The following is a 22,316-nucleotide window of genomic DNA, read 5'->3' on the forward strand; positions in this document are numbered from 1 at the left end:
GTAACTGAAAATGGCTGAGGCTTCCTCCTCTGAGCTGAAAAAGGGACAGAAAGCCCCCTTCATGGCCAGTCCGCGGTCTCCCTCCAGCTCTCCAAGGTCAGTCATCACCAGAAGCCTCTGTCTGCTTGTTGGGGATTCGTATCTTGTATTGAGCAGTCCACGTTTGTTAATTAGAACCCCAGTTGGAGCTGGGCTGAGCTATATTCGCTTGCTCAGAGAGTGCTGCTCTCTGTCACCGCGAGGCTTTGCAGTTCGGGCCATGGGGTGAGGGGGCTCTTAGCTCGGGTACACAGTTTTTACTTACAGATTTTATGCTGCAATCTCAGGCATTCCTCCCAATTCAGGTTGGTGTATGATGAGTGGACAGTCATGTTTGTCCCTCCACAGTTATTCCAGATTATTTACTAGTTGTTCCTGGTTGTTTATTAGTTGTTTCAGGGGGACAAACTAGTCTTCTATACTCCCCCCCCCCCCCCACTTTGGTTGATTTTTTGTTTGTTTTTTTCTTTCTGTTTGTATTGGTTTCTTCTGTCTTCTTGATTAGAGACTTTCCTTAGGTGTCTGGAAATTCTTAGCTGTCTATTTATCTTTAAGACTGGCAGAACTGACCTTTGGAAGCTCTGGGCACGCAGGTGGGGGTCTTTGAATTGCATGCCTGCATGGCCTTTTTGTTGGAGAATCTGCCTGGTTGTATCAGTTTGGTTAGATTGCCTAAAGAAGTGTGGCTGGTTATCAGTAATAAGTTTTTGAAGTATAGTCTTCTATACTCCCTCCAACCCCCCAGTTTGGTTGTTTTTTTGTTTGCTTTTTTCTTTCTGTTTGTATTGGTTTCTCCTGTCTTCTTGGTTAGAGACTTTCTTTAGGTGTCTGAAAATTCTTAGCTGTCTATTTATATGTAAGACTGGCGGAACTGACCTTTGGAAGCTCTGGGCATGTGGGTGGGGGTCTTTGAATTGCATGCATGCTGCATGGCCTTTTTGTTGGAGAATCGGCCTGGTTCTATCTATTAGGTTAGATTGCCTAAAGAAGAGTGGCTGGTTAGGCGTGTCTGTGTGTGCACACGCGCGCGCATGCCAGTGCCAGTGCCATCAGAGAGCAGGTGAGGGAATTTAGGGAGTTAACTGTTTCTCAAATAATTTTCACCCTATTCCTCCTTTAGCTCCTGTACCTTAAACCAGGAGTTTAAAAAGTCATTCTCCTGCTGATCATTAGAGAAATATTTCCCTATGTTATCATCTAGTAGTTTTATGGGTTAGTTTTTATAATTGTCTTTAATCTATTTATTTTTTGAATTGTTTTGGTACATGATGTGACTTAGAAATTTCGCTTTTTGCTTTTAGATAAGTATTCAAGTGCTGATTATGGTATTAATTTTCCCCACTTTGGAAATGCCACTTATATGCTGAGTTAATTCTTACATGTACCATGATCTCATTTTGGAGTTTCAGTTTTGTTCTGTTTCCCAATTCTTGTAATTTTATGATAATTTCAGTATCGGGTAGAACAAGTCATCTTCATTACTTAGAATTTTCGTCTTATCTTTATCTCTTTAATATGAAAAGATTTCAGGTAATGTTCATAGTTTGTTACTATTGTACATATGTCTGAAGTTCATAAAATTGCTTCAAATCATAAAAATGTCCCCAGCTTGTTAGAATGCACCCAAACTGCTCCTTTGTTCTGATCCTGTTCCCATTTTTATTGCCTTTGTCTTTAAAGTGGGGCTCAGACCTAGCTGTACTTTTAGTATAACCTAGGGATCCTTGAAACATATAAGTACTTAGCCACTTGATCATGGTATATAATTCTTTTCATGTACTGTTGGATTCTGTTTGCAAGTATTTTGTTGAAGATTTTTGGATCTATATTCATTAGGGAGATTGGTCTATAATTTTCTTTTATTGTAGTTATCTTTATCAGGCTTTGGTATTAAGGGTGATGTTGTCTTCATATAATGAATGACTTAGGTAGTGTTCCCCTTTCTTCAGTTTTTGGGAAGCATTTGAGTATGATTGATATTAATTCTTCTTGGAATGATAGGTAGACTTCACCTGTGAAGACATCAGGACTTGGGCTTTTCTTTGTTGGGAGGTTTTTGATGAGCATTTCAATCTCTTTACTTGTGATTGGTTTGTTCAGGTCTTCTAGTTCAAATCTTTATTCAGTGAAGGTTGTTTGTGTTTTTCTAGGAAATTGTCCATTCCATCTAAGTCTAATTTTTTGGCATACAGCTGTTCATAGTATCCCTTTATGATCTTTTTTCCCCCATGGGATCAATGGTGATGACCCTCCTCTCATTTCTGGTTTTATTTATTTGTGTCTTATCTCTTTTTTTTTTGTTGTAAGTCTTTCTAAGGTTTTGTGAGTTTTATTGATCTTCTCAGAGAACCAAGTTTTGATTTTATTGATTCTATTGTTTTTTTTGTTGTCAATTTCATTTATTTCTGCTCTAATCTTTGATATTTGTTTCCTCTTGCTCACTTTGGAATCAGTTTGCTGTGCTTTCTTTAGTTTCTTGAGGTGTTCAGTCACGTCTTTGATTTTCACTTTTTTTCTTTTTAATATAGGCTTTTAGGTCTATGAATTTCCCTTTCAGCACTGCCTTCACTGCATCCAATAAGTTTTGGTATGTTGTGTTCTTGTTTTCATTCATCTGGAGATATTTACTGATTTGTCTTTTGGTTTTCTCTTTGACCCACTAATTTTTTAAGAGCATGTTGTTTAACCTCCATATATTTGTGAATTATCTAGTTCTCTGGCTGTTATTGATTTCAGGCTTCATTCCATTATTGTCACAGAAGTGCTTGGTATAATTTCAGTCTTTTTAAATGTATTGAGACTTGTTTTGTGACCCATCATGCTGTGGTCTGTCCTGGAGAATATTCTTGATCACTTCAGAGGAATGTATATCCTTCTATTTTTGGGTGCAGTGTTTTATATATGTCTTATTAGGTGTAGTTCATTTATCAGAGTGTATAGGTTCTCTGTTTCCTTATTGATCCTCTGTTTAGATGTTCTGTTGATGAGAGTCGTGTGTTGTAATCTCTCACAATTATTATAGAAATGTTTATTATTCCCATCAGTTTTACCAGTGTGTGCCTCATGAACTTTGGGGCACCTTGTTTAGGTTCATAGATATTTATTATTGTTATTTCTTCTTGGAGAATTGCCCCTTTTATTAATATATAATGTCCTTTGTCTCTTACAACATTTTTGCATTTGAAGTCTATTTTGTCTGAAAAAAAAAGCTAACCCCAGCTTTTTTTTTTTTTAAATTAGGAATACGTTTTTCTCCAGCCTTTCACTTTGATCCTATTTGTATCTTTGAGTCTAAAATGAGTCTCTTGTATACAGCATATAGGTGTAACGTTTATAAAATCCGTTCTGTGATTCTTTGTCTTTTGATTAAGGAATTTAATCCATTAACATTCAGTGTTGTTATGGTAAAGGCAGTACTTAGTTCAACCATTTTATCCTTTGGCTTTTATTTGCCATATCTGTTTTTTTTCTTTTTTTATCCTTTTAGATATCCTCACGGATAATCTTCATTTCAATCCCCCTCCGCTGCCCCAAGCCTCTTTTTCCTGTCTTTTCTTTTTGGCTGGCAGAATTTCCTTTCATGTATGTATATATTAATGCAATTTTATTGAAATATATTCATATACCATACAGTCATCTAATGTGTACAACAGTTGTTCATAGCACCATCACATAGTTGTGCACCCACCACAATTTTTGAACATTTTTCATTACTTCAAAAAATAAAAGTAAAAATGAACACCCCAAAATTTCTCACCCACAAACGGTCTGCCCCCACAAGGGGGGAAAAAAAAAACACCCAAAACATCCCACACCTGTCCTACCCCCCACAATTCATCTACTCCCTGTCCCCATTTTCCCACTCATCTGTCCATATACTGGATAAATGGAGTGTGAGCCACAAGGCCCTCACAATCACATGGTCACACCATATAAGCTATATAGTCACACATACAACTAGACGTATTCTTAGTTTCATCCATTATGTCTTTCATTCCCATAAAATCTGTTACTTTTCTTTTTATGCTTTCAGATTCTTCTTTATGCTCACCCAGTGTCTTCTTAATATCCTTTATCTCTTTAGCCATTTCCTTGAATTGATTTAGGAGATTTGATTGAACATCTTTGACTAGTTGTTCCAAACTCTGTATCTCCTCTGACTTTATTTTGCTCCTTTGGGCCATATCTTCCTGAGTTTTAGTATGGCTTGTGACTTTTTGCTGATATCTGGCCATCTGATTATCTTGATGGGTGTATTCTGAAAGTTGGTTTCTTTATCTTATCTAGGATTTTGTTGTTGATTGGGTTTGTGTTAAGGCTCTTTGAGAGTTGGTTTGTCAGTATTTCCAAGCCAAAACAGTGCCAGGTCCCCATTCAGTGGGGTGCATACCTGATCCAGTGGGCTCTGGGAGAGGATCAGGAAAGACTTCAAAAAGACTTCTTTTCATCCACTTCAGTGTCACCAGACTGCACTTTCTGGCCTGCCCAGCAGATGGTGCTCTTTGGCTACCTACTCCCCTCAGCCCTATGAAGGCATGCTGTCAAGGCCCTTTGCCAGTTCCGTCTCTGATACAGTTGATAAAATGGCACCCATTGATATGTGACTGGATGGGCTGGGCCAGTGGGGTCCCATGTTCTAACTTTGCTGGCCAATATCTGGCTCAGTCCTGGGCTGTGTCTTCTTCTGTAAGTGCAGACCCCCCGGCAAGGATCTGAGCGTGTGCCTCTAGTTCCCTCGAGAGTGGAGGACGGGCACCAGGAGCTGGAGACTGAATTACAGTCTCTGACCATGGTTTTTCAGCCGCTTTATCCCAGGATGTTGTACAGAGTGACCCTGGTCTCTGGAGTCCCTGAACAGTTGATTCAGAATTGTTGATTCTGCCTGGCTACTTGTGGTGTTGGGGAGAGAAGTAGTTTCTGTGGCACCCTCTCTATTCCTCCATTTTCCTGGAAGTCTCATCAGTTTTGTTTTTTTTTTTTTTTAAAGTCTGTGTCTACCAATTCTAATGTGCATATATAACTTTTAGTTTACTTTTTACTCCTACTTCATCTGAATTTTCAGGCTGAGAGGAACTACTTTGTTTCCAGAGCCTTTTATGCCTTGAGATGGGTTTACTGGTATGTGATACCCTATCTTGGAATTGAGTTGGAGGTAGCCCTACGAGAAAGGTAATTTTGAGGTGGGTTTTTTGTTGACTGTATGAAGGGAAGCATCACAAAAGTTCCTTTGCTCTTTGAACTGGTTTCCGTTATATTCTGGAGTAGTCTTGAAAAGTATTAATCCTTCATCAGTTTTGGTCTCTGAGGAAGGTCGAGTTGATTCAAAGGGTAGCCTAGATTTTATGTCTGTTCAAGTGTAGATCTTAGCTGTGACCATGGTTTTGCATTTCTGAACTTCTGTATATTTGCCATTTGTTAACCATGGCTGACTCTGAGTAGGGAGGCCCCAGATTTTTAAATTGTTTGGTCTTTGAAATGTCTTCCAGGAAATGGTTATGGTGGGTAGCTTGTTATTTTCTTAAAATCATCTTACTTATTTTGGAATGGGACATAATTGTGATTCACAGTTATTTTCCCTCTTTCAGCATTATCTGCATACCAGAGGTACTACAGTTTACAGTCTGACTACTGGAAGGTAAGTTCACATTTGCCTATTTCTTATTTGTTATTTGGGGCTGATTACTGCTGGACTCAAAATGAATTGTATTCTTGCTTTTTTTGTTAATTACTTAAAAACATTACTTCTAGGGGAACAGGCTTTGGAAATATAAATGTTATTTTGTTAGTGTCATTTTGTGTGAACCACGTTGTATTCAATTAAAAGAATTAGATTCCTTCTGACATTGGCCAAAGATGATCCTAAGTGTGATAATTGAAAAGCAAGCAAAACCAACCAAACAATAACAACAAAATGATTCCTTGGTTTTCTTGTCTTAAGTTGATACCTGGGAATCAGGCTGAAGGTGGGTGTACCCAGCTGAGAAGGAAGATGGAATGGGAAAGTTATAATGAAATGTTTCTTGGTATATTCTGTTTATAATTGGAGCTCTGAGGAGAGCTGGGAACTACAAGACCCACCTAAGTGAATAACTGTGGATTGTTATGAATCATCTACTTTGTCATCTTAGTTTAAGTAGTGCATAAAGTTATTCTGGGAGGCTAATCTTTCATATCATGTTTACTTTGAAGTATAAATTTATTGACCAGTGGGATTTTATTTTTTTTTAATCTGAGTTACCCTTTCAGATTTTTGTGGATTTTTTTTTTTTTGATTTGCTAGTTTGTTTATTTGGTAGGGGTTTTAAAATGTATTTATTTTGGTTAAAATTTGGTTAAAAATTTTTTTATTTATAGAGAATATCTTCCCTAGTCTGTGACTCCTTTTCGTTTCCCTTTCCCTCCCCCCCTTCCTTTCCTTTATTGTGGTACAATTTACATGTCATAAGATACATCCGTTTTAAGTATACAATTCAATGATTTTTAGTGAATTTTGAGAGTTTTGCACTCATTACCACAACCTTAATTTAGAACATCTCTATCTCCTCCAGAAAGAAATCTTATATGCCCACTCCTGGCAACTACTAATCTACTTTGTGTCTCTATAGATTTGCCTTTTGCTGGATATTATATATAAATGGAATCATACAATATGTAGTCATTTTTGACTGGCTTCTTTCACTTGGCATATGTTTTCAAGGTTCAACCATGTAGCATGTATCAGTACTTCATTCCTTTTTATTACCTAAGAATATTCCATTGTATGGCTATACCACATTTTATTTATCCATTTATAAGTTGATTGGTATTTGTATTATTCTCCCCCCCCCCTTTTGCCTATTGTGAATAATGCTGCTATGAACATTTGTGTACAAGTTTTTGCATGGGTATATGCTTTCAATTCCCTTGGGTATGTACCTGGGAGTGGAATTGCTGGGCCATAGGTTCAATCTATGTTTAACATTTTGAGAAACTGCCAAAACTGTTTTCCAGACTGGCTGCACCACTTTACATTCTCACCAGCAATGCATGGCAGTCCGATTTCTCCACATCCTCATCAGCACTTGTAGTAACCATCCTAGTGGGTATGAAGTAGCATCTTATTATGGTTTTGATTTACATTTCCCTAATGACTAATTATGTTGAGCATCTTTTCATGGGTGGATTAGCTGTTTGTATATCCTCTTTGTGAAATGTTTATTCAAACTTTTTTTTTTTTTAAACATTATTGAGTTGTAAGAATTCTTTATTCTGGGTATAGACCTTTATCAGATATATAATTGGCAAAGTCTGTGGCTTGTTTTTTCCATTTCTTGATGATAGGTTTTGTAGTACTTACTGAAGTATTTACTTTTGATGAAACCCAATTTATCAATTTTTTCATTTTAGTGTTGTACCTAAGAAAACTTTGCCTAAGCCAAGGTTACAAAGATTTGCTCCATGCTTTATTTATTTGCATTACTGTTTTGCTTCTATAGATAGTGCTGCAGTGAATAGTCTAGTAAAAGTGTTGGTTCATGTTTTTGTTAGTGATTCTTTGGTGTAAATTCCTAGAAGTGGGATTGCTGGATGCACGGGTAAGTGCTAAATGCCACTCCTTAGGGATTTAACCATTTTGGATTCCTTTCAGCAATGTATGTTGGTGCTTGTTTCCCTATGGTGTTTCCCAGAAAAAATGTGTTTGGAGGCTCTTTGCCAATCTCATATGTGAGAAATGATAACTCATTGTATATCAATATGCATGTTCTTAATTGTGAGTGAGATTGAGCCTTTTTTTTTTTTTTTTGAAAGTTTAAAGACCATTTGCATTTCTTTCTCTTTGAAATATTTGTTCATATCTCTTCCATTTTTCCATTGGGCCATTGCTTTTATTCTGTTTTATATAAACACACTTTATGAATTTATCACTTATATGTGATATAAGTTGTAGGTATTATTACCCTGTTTGCCATTTGTTGTAATTTGGTTTCCTGTGTTTGGTCATTAGATTTTACCCATTTATTTCTATATAGTCAAGTTTATCAGTTTTTTCCTGTATTTCATCAGCATTTTGCATCATAGGGCAGTTTTTTCCTCACTCCCAGGTGTTAGAGAAATTCACCCACAATTTCTTCTAGTACTTGAATGGTTTTATTCTTTACATTAAATTTCTGATCTTTTTGGAATTTATTGTTGATATGTATGGTGTGAGGAACATCTACTTTTGTCTTTGTCCATATGGCTATTTATCCTTGATAACAATATATTTTAAAAATCTTTCTTTCCTCTACTAATTTGAGATATTGCCTTAATTGTATACTAAATTTTCAGGTGCATATTGTCCGTTTCACATTTTCTGGTATATTTCACCAGTTTTGTCTATTCATGATCTGATGCCACAATGTTTCAGTTATAAGTTTTTTTAAAAATATTTAATATACAATAGGGGTAGGGTTCTCTTTCTACATTGTTCTTGTTTTTAAGGTTTTCCTGGCTGTCCTTGGTTGCTTATTTTTCCAAACAAACTTTATAATTAACTTATCTAGCTCCATAACAGTATCTCATGTTCCCCCTCTACCCCCCCAGTTCTTTTGAGCTATAATCTTACATTATTATAAGTGTACGGTTTGTTGGGTTTCACTAATTATATAGGTTTGTGTAGTCATTACCACAATCAATATATAGAACATTTCCATCACCCAAAGTGTTCCCTTGCACCCCTATCCAGTTGATTCCCATATCTGACCCCTGGTCCCAGGCAACCACTTAAGGGCTTTCTATTACTCTAGTTTTGTCTTTTCTAGAATGTCGTATAGCTGGATTCAAACAACATGTACCCGTTTGTTTTTGATGTCTTTCATTTGGCATGCTATTTTTGAGATTCATCTATGTTGTCTTGTGTCAATATTGTGTTTAAGTGTTGATTGGTATTTCATAGAATTGATAAGCCACAATTAATTTTCCCATTTGGAGGCTGATAAACATTTGGATTGTTTCCAGCTTTTTGTTACTATGAATAAAGTGTTGTGTGTGAACATTAATTATTTGTCTTTGTGTGGATGTAGATTTTCATTTACCTTCGTATACCGAGGATTTGGGAATGCTGGGTCATAATTGGAGTGTTAAGTTTAATTGGCACACTGTTTTCCAAAGTGGCTGTACCATTTCACGTTCCAACTAGCATTGTAAGAGGTTTTGAATTGTTCTACAGTCCTGCTAGCATTTGGTATTGTGTCTTTTTGCTTTAACCATTCTAGTAGGTGACTAGTGAGTTCTCATTTTGGTTTTATTTTGTATTTCTCTGATGATTAGTGATGTTGAGCATCTTATATGTGCAGTTGGCTTTTTATATACCTTTTTTTGTGAATTACCTGTTCAGATATTTTACCCATTTTTAAATTGGTTTGTTATCTTCTTAATTGAGTTGTATGGATTCTTTATATATTCTGGATAAAAGCTGATTGTCAGATACATGTTTTGGAAATATTTTCTCATAGTCTACGGCTTGCCTTTCCGTTTTGTAATTTCTTAAAGAGTAAATGTTTTTAATTTTCATGCAGTCCATTTAGTCACTTTGTTCTTTGTGCCTTTTGTGTTCTGTTAAGAAATCTTTGCCTGCCCCAAGATCATAAAAATTTTCTCTTGTTTTTTTCTAGAAGTTTATAGCCATGCCACCTATATTTTGGTCTGTGAATATATTTAAAGCTGTTTATGGTGTCAGATAAGCAGCAGTGTTCATTTATTTTCTGAACAGGTACCCAATTTTTCCAGCATCATTGTTCAAAAGACTGTCCTTTCTTTTCTATTCTGTGGGTGCCCTTTAATCTTTTTCTTGCCTTTTTGAACTGACTAGGACCTCCAGTACAATGTTGAATAAAGGGATATCCTTGTTGTGTTCTGGTGCTTTGGGGGAAAACATTCAGTTTTCACCATTGAATATGGCATTAGCTGTAAGGTTTCCATAGGTTTATGTCAAAGAAGGTCCCTTCTGTTACTAGTTTGCTATGAGTTTTTATCATGAATGGGTGTGGAATTTTGCAAAATGATTTTTCTTCATCTGTTGAGATTCTATGGATTTTCTTTTTTAATCTATTTTATGGTTACATTGCTTGATTTTCAGATGTTCTTGGGATAAGCCCCACTTAGTCATGTATATATTATCCTTTTTATATATTGTTGACTTCAATTTGGTAATATTTTAAGAATTTTTGTATCTTTGTTTATAAGTGATGCTACGCGACAATTTTCTTCTTGTGACTTTGATTTATGCACCAGGGTAATTCTGGCCTCATAAAATGAGTTGGGAACTCTTATCTCTTCTATTTTCTGAAAGTGTGTGTAGGGTTGGTATTATTTCTTTCTTAAATGTTGGATAGAATTTACCAGTAAAGCCACTTGGGTGTAGAAGTATCTTTATGGAAAGCCTTTAAACTACAGATTCAATTCCTTTAATAGACACTAGGCTATTCAGTTTTTTGGTTACTTCTTCAGTCATTTTTGGTGATACTTGTCTTTCAAGAAATTTGTCTCTTCACCTAAGTTGTCAGATTTGCTATTTATAAACTTTGAATAATGTTTCCTTTTAAAAACTTGCCAATCTGTAGTGAAGTGTCCCCTCTTTTATTCCTGATATTTCCAATTTGGTTTTCTCTTTTCCTTGATCAGTCTGGCTAGAGTTTATCAATTTTGTCAATCTATCCAGAGTATCAGCTTTTTGTTTAATTTTTTCCCTCTATTTTTTTCTGCTTTTATATCTTTAAAGTCTCAATTTCATTGATTCCTGATTATATATCTTTATTATTTACTTAGACTTTCTTTGTCTTTAATTTTCTCTTCAAATTTCCTAGGATAGAGGCTCGGATTGTTGATTTTCTACTTTTTTCTCTTCTAATTATTTAAGCACATGTATTTCTCTAAGTACTGCTTTAGTTGTATTCCGAAGTTTTTCGTATTTTTTATTTTCACTATCATTCAGTTGAAAATACTTTTTAATTTCCAAATTTGGATTTTTAAAAGATATCTCATTGTTAATAATCTCAAAATCTATCATATTTATACAACATACTCTATGATTTCATTCTTTTGAAATTTATTGAGACTTGTTTATTGACTCAGCACTTGAAAACGAATATGTGATTTTCATTTATTGGTAGTATTGTCCTATAAATATCTGTTAGGTAAAGATAATTGATAGTATCTTTCAAGTCTTTGTCATTTGCTAAGTAATTATCTCCTACAGTTGTGGAATTTTCTTTGTTTTAATTTTGTGACTTTTTTCTTTAGTATGTTTTGAAACTTATTAGATGCATACACATTTATAATGGTTATTTCTACCTGGTAAATTGGGTAGAAATTCACCCAATTCTTCTTTATCTCTGGTAATTCTTTTTGACTTGATATATGTTTTGTCTGCTATTAATATAGCCACTCCATCCTTCTTAGGCTTACTATTTGGGTGATACTCATTTTTTTCTTCCTCTTACTTACATCCTAACTATGTTTTAATATTTACAATATAATGTTCTTCATTACTTTGTGTGAATTGTTTCCATGTAGTGCCATTTTCCTTTAGGCTAAAGATCTGTGTTTATGATTTTTTTATAGTAAACATCTGGTAGAGATGAAATTTTTTAGTTTTCTAATCTGAAAATATTTTGCCTTCCTTTTTTAATTTTTTTTTATTGTGGCAACATATATAACATAAAAGTTACCATTCTTAACATTTTTAAGCATGCAATTCATTTGCATTAATAATATTTGCAGTTGTTCCAACCCAGCTCTTGAGGGGCTTGGGTCAGCACAGCCCTAAGAACAAAGAATATACCAGGCACAGAGTGAGAACTGGGTTTATTAGGACTTACGATCAGAAGATTCTTCTCGATGACGGCCAGTTGAGAAAAATGGAATTAGCGCTCTGCAGAGGGTGGGGAGTACAAAGGGCATCTTGCAAGAGTTTAGGACACAGATATTCCATAGATTATGAGAGCAGAGTTTCAGCAGTCTCCTGACATAGGGGTCTGGAAGTTTGTTATCAAAAGTGATCAGGAGAGGGGAGTTCCAATGCTTCACTTACGATACCGTACTGTACTTTATTCCTTGAGAAGGTCTGATGACCTTCAACTTCTGTCTCAGTCAAGCAGGCTGCTACATGCTATGAGGCCTTATTCCGCATTAGGGAGGGAGAGTCCAGGCTTTGGGTCCCTAGAACAAAGTTGTCCTACAGTCACTACTGTCCATTACCCAAACTATTGTATCACTCCAAGCAGGAATTCTCTACCCATTAAGCAAAAACTCCCCATTCTCCCTCCCTCCCCACTCTAGCCCCTGGTAACCTCTAATCTACCTTTTGTCTCTATGAAGTTGCTTCTTCTACCTATTTCATATAAGTGCAGTCATATAATATTTACCCTTTATGACTGATATATTTCACTCAACATGATGGCTTCAGGGTTCATCCATGTGGTAGCATATATCAGAATTTCATGACTTTTTATGGCCAAATAATATTCCATGGTATGTATATACACATTTTGTTTATCCATTCACCTTTCTTGACAATGTCCTTTGTGTGAAAGTTTTAAATTCTGATGAAGCTCAGTTTATCTGTGTTTTCTTTTGTTGCTCTTGCTTTTGGTGTCATGTCTACAATCCATTGCCTATTACAAAATCCTGAAGATTTTCTCCCATGTTTTCTTTTAAAAGTTTTATGATTTTCTCCCTTATATTTAGGTTTTGATCCATTTTGAGTTAATTTTTGTATATGGTTTGAGTTAGGGATCCAATTTCATTCTTTTACAAGTGGATATCCAGTTTTCCCAGCACCATTTGTTGAAGAGACTATTCTTTTCCATTTAAGTGGGGTTGGTGCCTCCATTTTTCTTTTTTAATTAAATTCAGTTTTATTGAGATACAGTCACATACCATACACTCATCCATGGTGTACAATCAACTGTTCACAGTACCATCATATAGTTTTGCATTCGTCACCCCTATCTATTTTTGACCATTTTCCTTACACCAGAAAGAATCAGAATAAGAATAAAAAATAAAAGTAAAAAAGAACACCCTAATCATCCTCCCATCCCACCCTATTTTTTATTTAGTTTTTGTCCCCATTTTTCTACTCATTCATCCATACACTGGATAAAGGGAGTGTGATCCACAAGGTTTTTACAGTTATACTGTCACCCCTTGTAAGCTACATTGTTATATACTCATCTTCAAGAGTCAAGGCTACTGGGTTGGAGTTCGATAGTTTCAGGTATTTACTTCTAGCTATTCCAGTACATTAAACTTAAAAGAGGGTTATCTACATTGTGCGTAAGAATATCCACCAGAGTGACCTCTCGACTCCGTTTGAAATCTCTCAGCCACCGAAGCTTCACTTCGTTTCATCTTGCATCCTCCTTTTGGTCAAGATGCTGGGTTCATACTCATCCCCGGGAGTCATATCCTGCATTGCCAGGTAGATTTACACCCCTGGGAGTCAGGTCCCACATAGCGGGGAGGGCAGTGAGTTCACCTGCTGAGGTAGTGCCTTCAATTTTAAATTGATAGAGAATTCTGGGTTGGCTTTTGTATGGACTGCCGAAACTTCTGCAATTTCCATTGCAACTTCTGACACCAACTGCAAATACTGCAGTAACTCAGTTCAATCCAATTCTGACTCTTTAACTACCTGGAGTTAGGCCCGACTTCACAGGTTAAGGGCAATCCTCTACTAGATTGTTCTTCAGGCGCTAGTTGTAAGTTCAGAGACCCAGACCACAAGCCCCTTGGGGTCAGTTTTTCTCTAGAACAACTCATAGCATTCACTGAAAATGCAATACTTATGATTATTGCTTTATTATAGTAAATGAATACAAATAAGAAGCCAAAAGAAGAGAGGCATAGGGCAAGGTCCAGGAGGGTCTCAAACACAAGCTTACCTATACGCTCCACCTTGAGTCAGAACACATCACCCCTCCCCCCAGCTGTGCTGTATTTTCTCAATCATGGAAGCTTATCGGGACTTCAAGTGTTCCAAGTTTATATGGGATCTCATTACATAGACATGATTGAGAGAATCAACATGGTTAATCTCAATCGGTAGCCCCCTTCCCCTACCAGAGGTCTGGGAGGTGGCCTATATGACATAGCTGAAAGCCTTAACTGATAACATGCTTGGTCTTTCTCATGTGGCCAGCCCCCCCATCCTAAGATTTCAGGTGTGGCTTGACTCTACCTGTCATCTCCCTATTAGTATACGAACTATCAGGTGTGGTTCTGGACCCAGCATGAAGAGCAAAAGATACTTCTATCACAGGAAATTCCTAAGTCTTCAGAAGTTGCTTCCCCAGGAACTGGGTACCAAGACCATCCAAGTTTTTCATTATACCACAGCTTTTTAAGTTTTTTATAAATATGAGGGTCTGTTTTCTTCTCACCTCATTTTCTGATGAAAATTCAGCACTTAATTGATTCGCTGTTCCCTGTATGTAATTTTTTCCCCCTCTTGCTCCTTTCAAGATTTATTTTTCATGTTTGGTGTCTAATAGATTGATCATGATTTACCTCTGTATGGCCTTCTTCATATTTGAGTTGAGCAGACAGTCTGCATCAAATTTGAGGAATTTGTGTTACTATTTTTTGAGAGAATTTTTTGTTTATTCTCTTTCTCCTTTTGGGTCTCCAATCATATGTATGTGAGGTCATTTGGCTTATATAGCAGGTCCTTGAGAGACTTTTTTGTTATTGTTATTAAATTTTTTTGTCTCTGCAGTTTTCACATTGGGTAATTTCTGTTTTTCTATTTTGTAATTCATTTGCTCCTTCCTTTTCATTGTCATTAATTCAGTCCATTGAATTTTATTGTAGGTATTATAGTTTTCAGTTTTAGAGTTTATTATTTATTGTTGCCTGTTGAGATTTCCTGTCTTTTCTTAACTCATGAGCATATTTTGTTTTAATTTGTTGAAGATAGTTTTAATAGTAACTGTAAAATCTTTGCCATTCTCAGCATCTTTGTCATTTTGGGTTTGGTCTTAGTTGACTTTCTTTTTTCTTGAGAAAGTATTCAATTTTCCTGGTTCTTCTTTTGTTGGATAATTTTGGATGCAGCAGTGGGCATTATGAAAATCATGCTAACTCCAGTGAGTGACTTTTTCTCTTTTATCAGACAATTATCTTTGTTGGCCTCGAATTACAAACTCGGTTTCATCAATGGCAGTTTCAATATTAATTTAGATCTTTTGTCTATAGGTTAGCTAATATTGATTTTTGGAATGTGACTAAGATAATTCTGCTGATTTTTAGTTGCACTCATCTCTTAAATCACATCTCTTCAAACTTATCTTCTACAATTAGTTATTAAAAATAAAATGATTTCCCATACTATGGGTCCACAGTTCCATCCAGAATTTTGCTGAATTCAAGTGTTTAGGTTTTGCTATTTTATTTTATTTCATAAAGGTAATAATGCATTTACCATATTGCACAATATATTCTGTGGTGTCTGGGGCAGCCTTTCACACTCAGTTCAAGTCCTATTTTTCTTATCCAAAGAGTTTTGGTGGCAGACTTATGATAAACATAAGCTTTTCTTAAAGAGCCTTTTAGAATGCAGAATGGATGATGATCTGTAACCCACAATTAAATTTCATTCTTTAATATTACAAAACTAAGCAGTGTTTACTATGTCTCTTAGTTTTCTAGGCCTGACATAATAAAATGCCACAAGGTTGCTTAATACAACAGTAATTTGTTGTGTAACAGTTCTGGGGACTAAAAGTCTGAAATTAAGTTGTTGCCAGGGCCCTGCTTCTCTCTGTGAAGTCTGTAGGAATCTGGTGATGGCTTATTAGCAATCAGTGGTGTTCCTTGATTTGTGGCATAACTCAGTCTCTGCCTCCATCACATGGTCCAGCTTGGCCTCATCTTAACTAATAACATCTTCAAAGATCCTATTTCCAAATAGGAACATATTCACAGGACTGGGGTTTAGAATTTGAACATATCTTTTGGTGGACACAATTCAATCCTCAATTCTGTGTAATTCAGAATATTACTTCTTGATTGTTCATAGTTTTTCATACCTAGTTCCGTAGAAATGACATTGTCATTTGTAAAATGGTAGAAACTTGCCATTGCTCTCATGGCTATTATAGCATGTCTATTAGTAATTTTAAGGATTAAATGCCTTTCTAATACAAGCTAATAATAAAAACTTTCTAAGTAATTTTTCTACATATCATATCGTAATGCTGAAATAATTAAAAAAAATGACAAAAGCCCTAAACTCATTTATGAGTCAGAAAAGTTTAGAAATTGTTAAGTTTATAGTTTAAAGTAGGAAGACACTATGAAAAAATTTTATGTACACTGTTAGTGCCGCCATGTATTTCAGCATATAAGTAGAAGAGTATAAGGATATATGTTAAAATGCTAAGAATTGCTGGTACATATTGATTTTTATCTTATATGGTTTCCTAAACAATTTGTGATACACCTTTATTTGTAGTTGTGAACTTTTAAATATAAACACAATCAATTCTTTTTCCCTATTTTTCCCGCCACTTTAATTGGTTTAAGGAAAGAAAGAAAAGGTTTTGAATTATGGTAGTATGCTTGTCTCCTATTAGAACTGTTGGTTAAATGGTGGAAGCAAACAAGGATGGAGCACAATGTTTTTCAATTAAAAAAATAAATTGATCTGTTATAAGACGTGCAGGATGTGCCATTTTAATTTTTTTCACTTCATTCATTAAAGTATTTGTGAGTATCGCCTTTCTGAAGATTAAAGAACTGATCTGCTCATTAAATTCGGAAAAAAAAAAACCATACAACCCTACTTTTAAAATGGCTTTGATAGAGTTTGGTTAAAATATAATTTAGGGCACTATGAAAAAAAGATCAGTAAATTAACATATATATATATATAATATCACAGGGCTGTATAATATCACTGCTGAAGAATATCAAGAATTTCAAGAACTCAAAGCTTATAAATATTAATTTACATGTTTTTGATATGCTTATTATAAACATATAAACATTGTAAATGGTGTCTTAAAGCAGATTCACTAAAGAGGTCTGAACAATACTATTTTACTTCCTGATTCTGTACATGCTTTATAATTGTAAATCTATATTTCTTAACAGCTCAAAATTTATGTTAGTATTCTTTCCTGATTGGGCCTGATTAGTGAAGTTTTCTTTAAGCCATTTAGCTCCAGTATGGTTTTATTTTTTTTTGTTAATGTTACACTGATATGAGATTTTGGGTTAATGTAGAGAGATTTGGGGAGGGGGGGAGAATTAAAATGATGGAAAAACTCATAGTTTGAATTTTTAGAAATATTTTGAGTATTAAAATGTATCAGTCTTGAAGTTCTCTATAACACAAAAATGTTTAGAACTTTAAGGGAAGGCAAAACTTGAACAAGCTTAATGCTTAAATTAATCTGAAGAAGAAAAATAAAATCTACTAGGCAGAGGAGTCCAAGGGAATGATATGTTTTAAAGAATAATGATGTCAGAAAAGTTAAAAAGCAGTATATTTGGGAATAAGGATTAGATTGTTTTAAAATTTCACAATTTTAGAAGTAGAACACATCCTGCAGACCATTATTTAATCATTTTACTTTATGGACTAAGCATACTGAGTTCAGACTGGTTAATGAGATTCCCAGGTCAGCACGGTAGGTGGTAGTAAAACTCATCTTTGAACTTTGATTGACTTTTTCTGTTACACTATACCACTCAGTAACTGGCTTTCAGATTCATCGGCAAGAGCCTTGTAACAATACAAAGATAAGTAAGATGGTTCCTTCTCTCAAGGTGCCCACATTCTTGTGAGAGAAACAGAAATGAGCATAAGTTTTTGTTAAGAGAGATATTGGAAGTATTCAGGGTTCTGAGGAAGGTAGAAGTGCATCTATTTGTATAAGGTGGGTGTAAGGGGTTTTGTTGGTTTGAAGCGGTTATGTACCTCCAGGAGAGGCCATGTTCTTTTTTTTTAAATGCGATTTTATTGAGATATATTTGCATACCATACAACCATCCAAAGTGTACAGTCAGTTGTTCACAGTACCATCATATAGTTGTGTATTCATCACCACAATCAATTTTTGAACATTTTCAGTACTCAAAAAAAAAAAAAAAGAATAAAAAGGAAAAAGAACGCCCCAAATCTCCCATCCCCCATTTTAATTCATTTACTTTTTGTCTCCATTTTTCTACTCGTCTGTCCATACACTGGATAAAAGGGAGTGTGAGCCACACGTTATCACAGTTACACAGTCACACCATATAAACCATATAGTTACACGGTAGTCTTCAGTAATCCAGGCTACTGGAGTGCAGGTCAACAGTTTCAGGTATTTCCTTCTAGCTATTCGAATGCACTAAAAACTAAAAAGAGATATCTATATAATGCATAAGAATAACCTCCAGAATGACCTCTCGACTCCGTTTGAAATCTCTTAGCCACTGAAACTTTATTTTGTTTCATTTTTCTTCCCCCTTTTGGTCAAGAAGGCTTTCTCAATCCCACGATGCCGGGTCCAGTTTCATCCCGCGTAATGTCCCACGTAGCAGGGAAGGCAGCGAGGTCACTTGTCCAGTGGGCTTAGAGAGAGAGAGAGGCCACATCTGAGCAACAAAAGAGGTTCTCTGGGGGAGGCTCTTAGGCAAAATTATAACTAGGCTTGTCCTCTTCTTTGCAGTAACAAGCCTCATTAAGGGGAAGCCCCAAGATGGAGGGCCTGTCTAGGATACATTTTAATTGATATTTTAAATTTTCTGTTTCTAAGAGAAGTTGTAGGTTTACAGAAAAATCATGCATAAAATACAGGATTCCCATATACCAGCTTATTAGTAACACCTTGCATTAGTGTGGTACATTTGTTAAAATTGATGAAAGAACAATTTTATAATTGTGTTAGTAACTATAGTCCATGGTTTATATTAGGGTTCACTGTGTGTACAGTCCTGTGGTTTTTTTTGTTGTTGTTTTGTTTTTTTAATTTTTATTCTAGTAACAGATATATAGCCTGAAATTTTCCCTTTTAACCACATTCACATATATAATTCAGTGCTTTTAATTACATTTACAATGTTGTGCTAACATCACCATCATTTATTACTTTTCTATCACCACAAAGAGATACTCTGTACAATTGAAACTAACTCCCAATTCCCTGCCCCCACTTCAGCCCTTGGTAACCTATATTCCAGTTGCTGACTCTGAATTTGCTTATACTAATTATTTCACTTAACATGATGTCTTCAAAGTTCATCCATATTGGCATGCATATCAGAACTTCATTCCTTTTTACAGCTGAATAATATTTCATTGTATGTACCACATTTTGTCCATTGGTTGATGGAAACTTGGGTTGCTTTCTATTGACAGTGTCTGGTGAGATACAAATAGAGTGGTATATGGGGAAAAAAGTACCTATTAAAAACTATGGACTATGGTTAACAGTAATACTTTAATTTTCTTTCATCAACAGTAGCATATTTACCAAATAACAAATGTATGGATCGATAACGGGGAGATAAGGGATATGGGAGGATTTGGGTTCTTTTTTATTATTTCTTTTCTGGAGTAATGAAAATATTCTAAAATTGATCATGGGGATGTGTGTATAACTATGCGATGGTACTGTTAGCCAATGATTGTATATTTTGGATAATTTGTATAGTATGTAAATATACTCAATAAAATTGCATTAAAATTAATATATTAAGAGGCTAAAAAATTCAAATTGAACAAACTATATATTGACATGGTAGGTTGAATAGTGTATGCCAGAGGAAAACATGTTCTTAATCGTAATCCCATTACTGCGAGACCTTTTGAAGATGTTATTTTTAGTTAAGGAGTGGCCAACTGAATCAGGATGGGTCTTAATCCTGTTACTTGAGGACTTGTAAAAGAGAAAACCATGGGGAAGAGCTGGAAGCGGGAAGTCAGCTAGAACCCAGTAGAGCAAGGAGAAGACATCACCGTTTGATGGGAAAGCCAAGAAACCCCCAAGGGTTGCCAGCCTACCAGAACACCACAAGCCTTCCAGACTTCAAAAATGTGAGATAGTGAATTCCCATTATAAATTTATAATTTTTGATTAAGCCAACTCATTGTTGGTGTATGTCACAGCTCCTGGGAAACTAAGACAATTAACAAATAATTTCCCTTTCATTGCAGACCCCAGACCTTCCTTCTCTTCACAAGATGAAATCAGTTTCTACTTTCTTATTATATTTCCTAAAATATATATGCAAGCGAATATATATATATATGCAAGCAAATATATATATGCATGTATTCATGCATATATGTATTTGTAACACAAGTATTGTTTCAGACATTTTAAACAAATGAGCACCTATGCTTCCATCTTCTTTCCATTGTTTTCTCACACAGCATGAAATAATAAAGATAATGTCCTTTGTGGACTTAAGAAGCAAGCAAAAAAAATGAGACAGCATCAAGACTTGGAGAATTAGAGTTCAAAGATAGAATAGACAACAGTGGAATACTCTTCTAAGAAATGCTACATCACCATGATTTTCAAAGGTTAGAAATTGATATTGGATGAAAAAACATGGACATGGAGTAAGCATGGGTAACAGGATTGAGCATGGTTGACAGGATTGAAAAGTGATTCAGAAGAATTGAACTCTTAAGTTTAGGGTACCTTAATGAAAATTTATGTCATTTATGTTTTCCTTTACGTATGAAAAAGAATGAAATGTTAAAAAATTTATCTTTCACTAATTGTAAAAAAAACTCTTAAATGGTAATTCTAAGTTCAGTTACAGTCTAATTGGAAGGTTTTTTTTTTCTTTTCTTAGTGGTACATAAAATATGCATCTAAAATTTGATGAAGTCTTAGATTCAATGATGTATAATTCCATATGTTTGCATGAAAATAACTATTTCAGTCTTGTTCTTGTAATGTACTTTTCTTGTATAAACAATTCTAGGTTGATATTTATTTTTTCTCATACTGAATTTTCACTGACTTCTAGGTTTAACGGATGCTTTAAAAAGTGGGTGTTACAGCTCTTGAAGATAATTGTCTTCTGACTGCTTTAAAGATCTAGTTTTCGTCTTTTGTACTTTGCAACTTCACTTTGTGTCTGTCTAGGGTTTCATTTTATTTATTCAGCTCTCTGAATCTGAGGATTGTTCTGTTTAGTGCTAGAAAAATTTCAGCTAGTACATACTCAAATATTGCCTTTGTCTCATATCCTTTTTTCACTCCTACAACTGATTTTAGACATAATGATAGACTTTCCCACTTTTTCTTCTAGAGCTTTTAACTTGACTTTCACATTTTCTGTGCTGCATTGTAGATAATTTCTAGTCATCTATATTTTAATTCATTAATTCTCTGCCTTCTCTTAATTTGAAATTTTCCTTTCCCCTGTCTACCACAGAGGCAAAGTTTTTCTGTTTTGTTTTTGTTTTTGGTTTGCCGTGGAGTGGAATATTTTTTTAGTTTGTCATTTTATTGAGAAGGTAGCCCTCAGTTTCAGATTTGTGTGGGAAATCTAGTATACAACTTGCCTCTGAGAATGGTGCCTAATTTGTTTCCCATTTTATATGGCTGTTGAAACTAACGGTTCAGGTCACAGGGTATTTTATTGACTTTCATTGTTTGCTTACCTCTCTGTATTTTTCCTTTTGAAATGTTTTGGTTTTTTTCCTTTTGGTGCCAGTTCAGCCATTCATTTATAAAGATAGACTTAAAATATTTTATCCAGCATTTTTAATAGCTTTAGCTATCAGGAGGGATTTCCAGTACATCTTGTTTGCCATTGCTCCTGTTTCTGGAAATGGAATGCCTTTGACTTCTGTTATTGTAGCATAATTAAAGGAGATGTAAATGAAAATATTGGTTGCTTTTAAAAAAATATTCCTTAATTTGTCTGTGCTTTAAATATAATGGTTAATATTTTTGAATCAAGTGTTATGGGGAAAAGTTTGTGTGACCTTTCTGGATGGCATTTGACAATATGCAAGATTACCTTGAAATATTCATACTATTTGACCAGTCATTCCACTTCTAGAAATTACCCTTACAGAAATGGTGATTTATATAGGATGACATATTAGACAGGATATAGATTCCAAGTATTTCATGTATTATGGAGACTTAAAATGGCATGGCCTAAACAAGACAGATTATTTAATCTCTCTGATTGTCCATAGGTAGACATTCTAGAGATCGTAAGGTGATTTTGTTCCATGATGCTCTTTAGGGACCTAAGTCTTTCTCTTTTTTTGTTGGTTCACTATCCTTAGTGTG

At 35.1% G+C, this 22,316-nt stretch overlaps 1 protein-coding gene across 13 annotated transcripts in view; it reads left to right on the top strand.

Moving 5' to 3' along the window:
• The window catches only part of KDM6A (lysine demethylase 6A), a 244,651-nt gene that overhangs the window by 104,081 nt on the left and 118,254 nt on the right, over positions 1-22,316 (top strand). For all 13 annotated transcript variants that reach the window (XR_005214496.1, XM_037821207.1, XM_037821210.1 and 10 more), the window contains exon 4: positions 5,625-5,674. Coding sequence is in view for 12 of the 13 variants with exons in the window: in XM_037821207.1 (XP_037677135.1) it covers positions 5,625-5,674 (50 nt within the window). In the remaining variant the exon portion in view is untranslated. The remainder of the gene's footprint in view (positions 1-5,624; positions 5,675-22,316) is intronic.

This window comes from Choloepus didactylus, chromosome X, assembly GCF_015220235.1.
Source record: "Choloepus didactylus isolate mChoDid1 chromosome X, mChoDid1.pri, whole genome shotgun sequence".
Classification (NCBI taxonomy): domain Eukaryota; kingdom Metazoa; phylum Chordata; class Mammalia; order Pilosa; family Megalonychidae; genus Choloepus; species Choloepus didactylus.